Source organism: Nuphar pumila, chromosome 3, assembly GCF_984573655.1.
Source record: "Nuphar pumila chromosome 3, dmNupPumi1.hap1.1, whole genome shotgun sequence".
Lineage (NCBI taxonomy): Eukaryota > Viridiplantae > Streptophyta > Magnoliopsida > Nymphaeales > Nymphaeaceae > Nuphar > Nuphar pumila.
The window spans coordinates 11,091,318-11,102,675 of NC_143251.1; the positions used below are offsets into that span (position 1 = coordinate 11,091,318).

Sequence of the window (11,358 nt, forward strand, 5' to 3'; positions counted from 1 at the left end):
GACCTATGTATTAAACTATGACATAAATCCGAGCATATATGCATGTCATTTGCAAGAAGCATATATTGGTATGGTAGAGGTTATGGGGTCAACCTGAGATCCCAAAAAGATTTGACCAAGACAAAGATATCCACCAAAACCAAGAAACCAATGGCGGAACAAATATGCTTGTTCACTGGTTATCATGATGTCTTCTTTTCGACATCTATTTTGGTTACAAGTAGAGGCAGAGCCAGAAATCCAAATTAGGGTGGGCACAGATGTGTGTGCATGCGGGCGCACACGTGCACATGCATGTGTGAGTATATATAATATATACATACATATAGTTACTAGAATATGTTAACTGGAGTGTGAACTAGGCATTTCTGATACTTTTGCAATTCCAACCCTGCATATGCATTCACAGTACTTCATTTGCTAGGAATCAACTGTTGGATCATATATTTTCAATGAAAATGCAATTTTTGGATGCTTGAATATTTATAAAAAAATTGAGCCATTGATTTGCAAACCTAAAAAAATCTTTATGCATCATAATAATCAGATGATCCAAGAGTCTGAATCTATAAAACAAAGCATCTAAATCACATCAGTATGGTAAAATAAAAAAAACCAATAAAATTCTCAATTTATACTCAGGTTCACATATTTCTAGTGTCCCTATATATATATATATATATATAAGAAAATGAAAACCTACAAAATGGTCAAGGTGCTAAATGAAACATATTGGATTTTCAATGTTTTTTCGAAATTCTAACGGTACAGATGTGATCTATATGCTTGTTTTTATAGGAATCAGTTCTTAGAACATTTGATTCCGATGCATGGATATGTTTTTATAAGTCTTAAGAAATCAACGGCCTAAAATTTTCATAAAATTTCAAAGCTACAAATACCATTTTTTCATCCAAAATGCATGTTTCAAGTGCCAATTTCTAGTAAATCATGCTGAACACATCCATGGGATCGGAATTTAAAAAAAAATGGAAATCCAATATCATGTTTCATTTAGAACGGTGCCCATTTTGTAGGTTTTCATTTTCATATATATCTATATATCTATATCTATATATATATAGAGAGAGAGACAATAATGTGCTGGTTCCGGCCACTTTTCTCGTTCTGGCCCTTCAAAATTGTAGATTTTTGGTATTTTTCTCACATCTAACACCGTAGATGTGATCTATAGGTTTTGTTTAGTGGGAACCGACTTTTGGATCACCGGAATCTGACCTGTATACAGTTTTCCGGTGATCCAAAATCAATGGCTATGAAGGCATCAATTTTTTCTTACATTTTTTCATCGAAAAAATATGACCCAAGAGTCTATTCTCACTAAATCGAGCATGCTAAACACATCTAAATGGTTCAGATCCATCATAAAACACTTCAAACTAAGGGGCAGCTAATATGTTCAGTTCTTATATATATATATGTGCTATTCAAAGTATAACAACCATAGTGATACACGATGACAGTTTTCACTCTGAGTCGAACTATCAAAATCAAACTGAGAAACAATGACCTCATCTAGCAAAAGAAGTAACCAAGAAAAAAAAGTGGGGAGAGAGAGAGGCCTCATCACGAAACCTATCTCACTAGAACAATCCCAAACCACTTAAACTGTTGAAATTCAACACCTCTGACAAGTATGGTTACTTCAACTGATCAAGTTCGTTATATAACCATCTTCGACGAAGATCTTCATTCAGAGTAGCAAATGCAACTCGATTAAGAGGATCCTTAAGAATGGAGACCGCCTTCACACAATCCTCTGGGTCCAATCCTTCCATGCTTTGAAGCTCTAGCACACATTGTCGAAAAGAAACATCATCCTCTGAGACCATCTTTTGCACTGATCGACTATCTGCAAATTCAAATGATATATTCTCTAATGCTGCAGCAATTCTATGTCTAGGGCTTGCCCAGGCTCTTTTCTCCTGGCTGCTTGATGAAGTGGTATCTCCCTGTTTTTGCTGCTGTTCTGGAACTTCATAAGGCATTCCATCCCCAGAACTAGCTTCATCAGTAGAATACAGCGTGTCTGTGTTGATTGCTGCATTTGCATCTTCTTGCATTAGCCCATTATGCACTGTATACACTGTTCCACGTTCTTCAACTCTTTTTCCTGTGTATAATGAATTGATGATTTTAAACATTTGTATATTTTCACTAAATGCATAAGAATTTTTTAAATAAAATATTTACCATCAAATAGAATGGCACATTGATCATAGAATGGAAAGTATTTACTCTTGTAATTTCTTGCATCCGGGTGTTCCTGTGAATCAGACACCATAATACAAGATTTATGGGATGTGTTTAGGAAATCAAACAAATCAGTTGCACGTAAAAGGAAGTATATCATAGAATAGCTTACAGAGATATACTGCTCCCACACATCTTCAGATGCAGTAACCACCCTCAATTCATCATCCCATCCAAATTCATTAAGACCTCGAAGTGTTTTAATCATCTTATATTGGGATTTTAATCTTCTATAGCGACTTTTTAGTTGTGAAGTGGTATAGTTCAAGTTGAACTTTCTGTTAAAAGTGAGGAAAATCGACTTCCAAGCATCCTTTGTGAACCCTGTATCAGTTCTTCTTCCTCTACTGGCTTGCTCAAGCATCAAGTTAATAAAGAACTGATCACGACTAGTCGTCCAACCAGCTCTATCTGCATCTTGGGAAACAGGGGGAACTGTGGACATCTTTTATAGTGACGATGCAATAGATAAATAATGTCAATCAAGCAATTATACAGCAGCATAAAAACATCTATGAAGGATGACAAGACAATGCACATTTTTACATATCTAAATTTGAGATTCTCAAGTGCCTTAACAAATAACAATAATTACCAATTCCTACAGTGAACAATAAAAAAAGAAAAAAAGTGCCTGTTAAGTATCACTGGTCATTTCATAGCAAATCAAGATATTGACCATAGCAAACAAAGTTTAGGCTAACCTATGCAGTTAAAGAAAAGACATTGTAGAGGAATAAATCATATAAGCAATGTATGAATTAAGAAATATAGATATGAATGCTGAAAATGTTAAAGTTTCTAGAAATAAACATACTTGCATCATGGAACAAAAAGAAACACATTACCTACTGTGCTTATGTATAATGGCAATAAGAAATATCGCTGCACATGTTCCTGTGTTAGAAGACAACCATTTGCTCAAGTGGTTCTTCTTCAAGGTGTTCTAGTTTTACTTTTTTTCAAAACATGTGTCACTGATTTTTTTATAAAACTTCATCAAATATTTGGTTTCAATAAACATCAATCATAAATAGTGGTCAAATTAATAAGAAACAACATTTCTAGCTAGAATATATCCAACAAAGATACCCTCATCTAAATTGAATGGCTTGATAAATCCTAATTTCTAATTCTGTTGGACATTTTAATGATAAATCCTAAGCACTAATCTGTTGGACATTTTAATAAATGTTTTCATCATCATAAATTCCTCCAGATGTAACAAGTAAGCATAGACCAGAGCTTTGGTCAGAAAAGATGCTGCTCTATGTTGATGTTAATATGGACTCTTGTTCCCTCAAAATTGACTAACCACAAATATACATTAGAGGTCCTTCCCCCAAACATGATTTTTTAATCCTTTGATGACTTTGTCAGGCTTCCCCAGATCATTTTTAGCTGGCCCTTCCCCCAACAAATATACATTTAATCATGCCATTTTACTTTTAGAATGCACTACTAGGTTGTCTTTTTCAATTGCAACTAGGAGTGTTTCCCAATAAATAGATCCTGGAACTAAAACCCTATCTAACAGCAATACAACATCCATAATGATTAAGGGTACCATCAATATTAGCAACTCCGATTATGTAGGGAACTGGGATGCTCGTCTATTTCAAAAAACTAGCATAATTGTGTCCACTGTCAAGCCAACTATTGGAAAATTTTCAAACTTTTCTGTCTTTGCATTTATTTGGTTGTTTCTTGAAATGCGACAATGATCAGTAATGCATCTAATGAAAAAAATATATATTACAGCTCAAACTATCTTAAATGTTGGAGACTATCAACTTAGTATGGCGATGAATGGCAATGAGACATCGAGAATCATACATTTTCATGAAGAAGGGGCTCCATTACTGAGATAAGTCTTTGAACAAAATTGGACGTTAAACCCCCTCCATTCATACTGCAGGCAAAAATGAAAAAGGCAAGATAAAGTTAAAAATACAAACATACTGCAGGTAAAAAGAAAAGAAAAGGCAAGGGAAAGATAAAAATCAAGGAAGCAAAATGAACTCCACATGAACATATGCATGTCCTAGCATCTAGTGATCAAGCAAATTAAATGCCATAACAAATGAGAGATATTGCTGCATCATATTAAGGGTGAAGAATCAATCCTTAAAGTAAACAGACTGAGTTTGGCCATAAAACTATGGCATGTACAATCGTTTACATCACCTGCCACCCATGCCTTTAAGAATTTTCAACACCTTCCAAGCCCTTTGACTTTTCACCGAAGTTGCCTGTTTTTTCCTAGATTTTTTTTATTTGGGGGTAATATCCATGCAATGTGTATCTTAATGGAGAATAGGCAAGTAAATCTTTCCAGCATTTTTGTATGCAGATATTTATCAAGACAGCCATGTTAAAAGATGCAACAGTAAAAAGAGATTGTTGATTTTAAAAAGTGCCACTGGTTTTTAAGAAACAAGGACAGCACCAATTTATATGTTAGTTTAGAGAAAAAAATTTGGGTCAAATCTGTTTGCACTTCTGTTCATTACAACAATGTGATGCCATTATCAATTTAATCTAGTTGTACCCCTTAAGAAATTTCGCTCCACGATTGCCAAGTACAACATTGGTACATGTTCTCCAGGTTGTTATATTACTGTAATACATTTTACTTGAAAAGGATGTCAGCATTGTTTCTGGAAAAAAATGATGAAATTTACTACATGAGGTTTAACTTGTTTCTTGCAGATTTTTTGAAGATATAAACATATATTTATTTTTGGAATGTTTATTTAGAGTAGGTCTCCTATATTTCTTCAGATAATTATAGCCTGATGAGTATAGATTACCCAATCATGTCTTTGATGGATAATGAGTCACTATCATTATGTGTATGGTGGAGCCCTAGCTTAGAGGAGAGCCAGCATATTTTTTACTGTATGGAGTACATCCAGATTATTCACATCTCCGTGCATATGGCTGTCGATGTTTTGTTCACATAAATAGTACTTTAAAAGACAAGTTGTCTCCAAAGGCTACTATGTGTCAATTCATTGGCTATGATGACGAGTATATGGGATATTGGTGCTATGATCATGCTGCAAACAAAAATTTAATTTCTTATTATGTTTTTTAGGAGGAAATATGTGGAAAATTGTCTTTGTCATCTGATGATAGTGTGTTTCGAGCATTATGGCCTTCCACAGGGACCTCTCAATATCATCGAATCGAAGTACTCAAAACAGGTGCTGGCCATAAAGTGGCAGCAAAGGAACATCTTGCAGCCAACTCATTTCAGCCATCACAATCAGGTTTTCAGTTCTTTAAGCATGTATACAGCAGGAAGAAAAGTTCAGCTGATGAAATTTCTCAAGAGAAGTCTACTGTAGCTGGTGGTAGCAATGGCCAGAAGGGAGATATAGATGCAACTGTTGCTGGCCAGCCACCAAGTGATAAAGATGATGCAGACAGACCAAGCATAGCTGATGCCGACCAGCCTATAGTACAGTCCAACAGTAGTGCAGCAGAGCAGCCAAGCAGATGAACAACATTTCACACTCTCCAGCCTCAATCTCGTACCTCAAGTAGAGCCAAACATCCACTAGAAAGATGGGCCAGTTGTGAGACATTCTCCTCTGACTTCAAATTTATGCAGCCACTATTGAAGACATTCAAGAACCAAAATCCTTTAATGACGCCTGCAAAAAACAGCAATGGGTTGACTCCATGAATGATGAGATTGTTGCTCTGCGTGAATGTGATACATGGGACGTTGTATCGAGGCCAGCAGATAAAAATGTAGTTGGGTATCGCTGGGTATACAAGGTAAAGTGTAAGTCAGATGGGAGTATAGATCACTATAAAGCAAAATTAATAGCCAAAGGTTATACCTAGGAACACAGACTTGATTTCGATGAAACCTTCAGTCTGGTAGTGATAATCATAACAATGAGTAGTGTTTTCTCTTGCGGTCACTCATGGATGGAATCTATTTCAGCTTGATGTGAATAACACTTTTCCTCACAGTGATTTATATGAAGAAGTTATAGCCATGAACATAGACTTGATTTCGATAAAACCATCAGTTCAGTAGTGAGAATGGGAATGATTTGAGTAGTGCTTTCTCTTGCATGGAATCTATTTCAGCTTGATGTGAAAAGTGTTTTTTTCACGGTGATTTATATGATTAAGTTTACATGGGGCATCCTCCTGGTTATCCAAAAGGAGATTGACGTGCAACTGTTCTCAGATTGAAGAAAGTGATTTATGGGTTGACGCAAGCATCAAGAGCTTGGTTCGATACATTCAACATTGTTATTTGAGCTCTTGATTTCGAGAGAAGTCACTGTGATTATTCTTTTTTTATTCACATCATGATAAGTTGGATATCACCATTGTTTCTATGTGGACGACATCATCATCAAAGGGAATAGTGTTGAAAGAATACAACAATTAAAATCGATTTTGCACAAGAGGTTTCACATGAAAAATTTGGAGCTCCTCCGATTTTTTCCTTGGAGTGAAAGTGGACTAGCAGCCTAAATGTTTAATTCTCTCACAATAGAAATATGCCCAAGACATTATGAAGCGAAGTTGAATGCTTCAATGCAAGCCCGTTAATACCCTTATGACGATGAACACCCAATTGGGAGATGTTTCAGTTGATGATGCTAACTTTGATGAACCATAAAGGTATAGAAGCATTGTTGGAGTGTTATAGTATCTTAGCTTCACATGTCTAGATTTGGTGCCCTCCGTCAATCAGTCATCACAGTTCATGCATAAGTCCCAAAAGAAACATATGGAAGCTATGAAAAGAATCTTGCAATACATCAAAGGTACTAATTCAAGCGGGCTGGTTTATGTTAGACCTTCACACATGGACTCAAAAATTTTAATTAAAATTATTGCTTATACGAATGTTGATTGGGGAAGAGATCCTTATACCAAGAGATCGTTTAGGGGTTATGGTATCTTTTTAAGCTCACTTCTAATATCCTAGTCTAGCAGAAAACAGAAAACAGTGGCACGCTCTAGTATGGAAGCTGGGTATGGTGCCATTGCAGGAGTTACCGCAGAAGTTTCATGGATCCGGCATGTTATGTCCAGTCTACATCAAAGAATATCAAGGTCCTTGTTGTATAGTGATAATAGAAGTGTAATTGCCATATCTATGAATCTTGTTTAGCATGTGGAGTTAGATCAACACTTTGTGAGAGAAAAAGTGAAACCCAAGGAAATCCAACCATTATCCATTAGAGGAGAGGATCAAGTGGCCGATTTATTTACCAAAGCTCTCACTACAAATCACCATTGGTAACTGAAGGCCAAACTGCCCATGGTCTTAACCCCTGTACAGTTTGAGGGATATGGTTCCTGGGCCCAAAATCCATACCCAAGTTCAGTCAACTTTGTTTGTAAAAGATGTCATGTCTTTTTTTGTTAAAGGGCAGTTTTGTAATTTGTTTGTTATGTTAATATATATACTAGACGCCGGACCCTAAGGAAAGCTGTTGGGACATTTCTTTGCTCCAAGTCTTCCTCTCTTTCTTCCTCTCTAATCCTTTCTCTTTCTCACCTGCACTAGTGCCATCAGGGCACTTGTTTCGAGGTAGTTCTTCATGCTAGCACCATGCCATAGAATAGTTATGTGCACACACACACACACATGCATATCAGCAGTCACAGAAGAATACCCTATAGGATCTGGAATTTTCTGCTCCTTCACTGCTCGATGCCGATCTTCTCTCTTTACCATAGCTCCAGTGAATTTTCGGATTTTTCCACTCCTATGCTGATCGATCTCCATTTTCCTTTTACAGTAAATGATTAAAATGAGAAATAATTTATTTGGACCTGAAGAAAATTCTCAAAGATACTGAAACAAACTTACAAAATGAAAGTTACACATTATATTCAATAAGACAAAGCAAACCAGGTTTTCAGATATTCTAGCACAGATATTGTGCACTTTGAAGACAAGAATATGACACAGAAACAGAAAATGTGAAATAAACTGAGAAATAGAAGGAAAACATGGCAGACATAGAGATGGAATTGAGTCAGCAAACTCTTGAATAGGGACATCAGCTAATCAGATTTGGGTCAGATATCCAACTGAATGCAAATCTGTTTAGCCAGATTCAGTAGAGCATATGATGTCCTATTAACAAATGGATTCAGGATTCAGTATTAAGTCACATCGGAATCCGAGTCCAAATACATATAAAATGTATCTGAGTAGCTGGTCAGATCGAGATATGGTATTACATTTTCCCCATCTGAATATAATTAGGCAATACCCGGTCAGGTTGGATTCAGTAATTGCCTACATCTGAACCAAATTTGGCTGTTTAAATCCCTAGTCTTGAGATACACAGACGTGAGTAAAGAAGCTGAGCTGCAATCACTTCACTGCAAGGAAGCTAAGAAGGATAACAAAATAGAGAACTATCACATAAATGAGTAAACAGAGGCAGATGGTAGTTCTGAGACATTCATTGTGTCACTCCCTTCCAATTTCCATTTCCAAATACCATAGTTATCAGAGTAATCAGCGAGGGTAAGAAGCTATGCACAAAGCATGAATCAAGAAGCGAGAGTTTTAGAAATACCTTAATGTGTGAAGTGTGAAGCATTTAGGAAGTCAATTAAAAATGTATATTAAACCAGTGTTTAGTTCTTTTAAGATGAAAAAGTGTTTTCCATTTTCCAAAAGCAAGCTTCTCATAGTGTTTGGAAGCATGAAAGAAGAGTGTGGATTGACTCCCAAAGCCAACTTCTAGGGAAGTGAGCTTCCAAAGCTTCTAAAATTCAGGTAACCATCCAAATACAGATGATCCATTATGAGGCTGTTTAAGGGCAACTCGGCCAGCTATGGCACAATCAAGTTAGAATTAAAGGAGACAGAATTGAAAAGCAGGTAGCACTCCTGCATTTAGTACTGAACAACAACCAATGTGTAGCCTGGAAACAAAATGGATTGCAGTTTCCAACATGAAATGTTCCTTCAAAGTAACTAATATGATTTTATCTACGTGATCGACAATACCAATAAATTCGCGTTTGATACACGTGATGCGCCTGGGTGGGGACCGACTGGTCCCTGCCCAGGCTGTATCTTGTGTTTGATACGTGCGGACAACATGCGCCGCGCAGTTGAATTTGGCGGGACACTCCAGTCAGACTCACACCCCCATCTCTATCAGTGTGGGATTCATTTAGGATATCTTAGCACCCATACCCACCATTCACAGCTTGACCCCCATTGCTCACAAGCCCGAGCTAACTTCAGTGTCATAAACTCATCCAATATATCATATCTTGGGCACTAAAAAGAAGATATGAAAATGCAAACTCATATTAGCAATTTTTCAACTGCCACTCATGGAGATGCCAATAAAGCAGCAATCTATGTCCAACCGACGTTTGCAATAAAAGAAACAGAGGAGCAATCCTCAATAAACAACAGCAGCCAGACACACAAGAGCTAAAGACGGCGGATTCGGCTAAACAGATCAAAATGCATCAGCGACCTTCAGATCACGGAGACATACACCAAACTTTGAAGATCGCAAGAGTCCATCGAATTTTGGACAGAAAAAAGAAAAGAAAACTCAAGGGGTTGAGTTGAATACCGTTTGGATCTAAGCCCAAAGCCGACAAAACACACGCACACATCCAAAACCCTTAAAATTCCCAAGGACACCAAAATCGGGAAAAGAAGAGCAGAACCCAAATCTTCACTCCCAAATTCCATAATCCCTACAGAGCCAAGCGATTCAGAAAGAACAAAACTTTGAAGGAAGAACAGAGTGAAAATTACAAAGAAGAAGAAAAAGATGCTGAAGAAGAAGAAGAATACCTCCCAGAACCAGGCTTCTTCGTCTCTCGAGACCCATCGTCGTCGTCGTCCATCAGACGCTTGTCGCCACCCATTCTTGCAGATCCAACGGCCCACAGAGAGAGAGAGAGAGAGAGAGAGAGAGAGAGAGTCCGGCGGCGTCTTCCGGCGACCGTACCAGTTGTAGTCGTCCTGTACCGTGATCAGTACGCGTAAGGTCCCCCGCCCAAAAACGTGACCAAGTTCACGCTTTGCGTGAATTCTGCGGCCCCCACACGTGAAACATAAATTTGGTCACGTTCTGGCGAACATCCAAATGCGGCCCTGTCATGAATACGCATATGTCCAAGGGCGTTTTGGTCGTTGAACCCCAGAGTTGGGGGTGGAATCTCGCCCAAGATCGCGAACTTGGTCGCGGGATTTTGAACTTCCCGGTTTATCAGAAACTTGTTTTGGGAGAGCCAGAAAATACCTCTGATTTTTTATGCAGCGGCACCCCTGCTGATGACCATCCATCTCAACATTTCTCTAGGGTAAATACTGCACTCATCTCGAAAAATACCAAGATGAGCGGCTGTCAAGCACAAGCGACGCTGCATATAACTTTTTTTTGGATTTATAACTTGAAGAAACCGCACTTGGCACGAAGACCTGGTCGTGCTGGCTCAGCCTGGCATACCTATGGTCGGTCTGCAGCTCATGAAACTCCGAAGCTGGGACCCCTACCCAGGAACCTACGCTACGCCTTGGCTTGCGCAGAGAGGTGACTGACACCCATGAAATTTAAACCTTGACTGCCTGTCTATCAGCCAAGGCCCCACCCCACTATGCTAACCCCCGTTGAAGCAGTCTTATATAGTACACCCAACTTGACCTTGCAGCAAGGAAAATCATTTTTGTATTGATTTTCTGCCGATACAATACGGGTCGGCCGATTCAGGACCATAGTGACAACACTGGTTTGGATTTGAATTTGGGCAACCACTTGAAAATGACATGATTTTGTTGTGCTGAAAATCTTGATATTTTCAAGATACTGCATAATTTAAAAAAAAATATCAATTTTGTGGTGGTAACCAAATATTAATATTTTTTATATTCTATATTTTTAGTGTATACGCCAAAGTTATCACCCGGCTTGAAAAAGACTGATCAAGATAATAGTTTAATTAGGAGACCTAAGAAAGAAAAAGCCTCATAATTATGTTAGTGTAATTAGATCATCCATAATAAGTTAGGGCCGTGAATGGATCGGGTATCCAACCCATCAGCCAAAC

At 37.8% G+C, this 11,358-nt stretch overlaps 1 protein-coding gene across 2 annotated transcripts; it reads right to left on the minus strand.

Annotated features, from left to right (window-relative positions):
• Positions 1-1,412: 1,412 nt before the first annotated feature.
• On the minus strand, positions 1,413-10,379 carry LOC149841947 (uncharacterized). Of its 2 annotated transcripts, XM_090001224.1 has the most exons (6): positions 10,103-10,379; positions 7,935-8,051; positions 4,111-4,186; positions 2,387-2,719; positions 2,215-2,287; positions 1,413-2,134 (listed from the first exon to the last, which is right to left on the minus strand). In XM_090001224.1, the coding sequence occupies exons 1-6, from the start codon at positions 10,174-10,176 to the stop codon at positions 1,662-1,664; spliced, it is 1,146 nt and encodes a 381-aa protein (XP_089857350.1). In that variant the 5' UTR covers positions 10,177-10,379; the 3' UTR covers positions 1,413-1,661. The 2 variants fall into 2 exon arrangements, with proteins under 2 accessions (XP_089857350.1, XP_089857351.1); XM_090001225.1 differs by lacking the exon at positions 7,935-8,051 and having other exon boundaries at positions 10,103-10,376.
• Between the last annotated feature and the right edge of the window lie 979 nt (positions 10,380-11,358).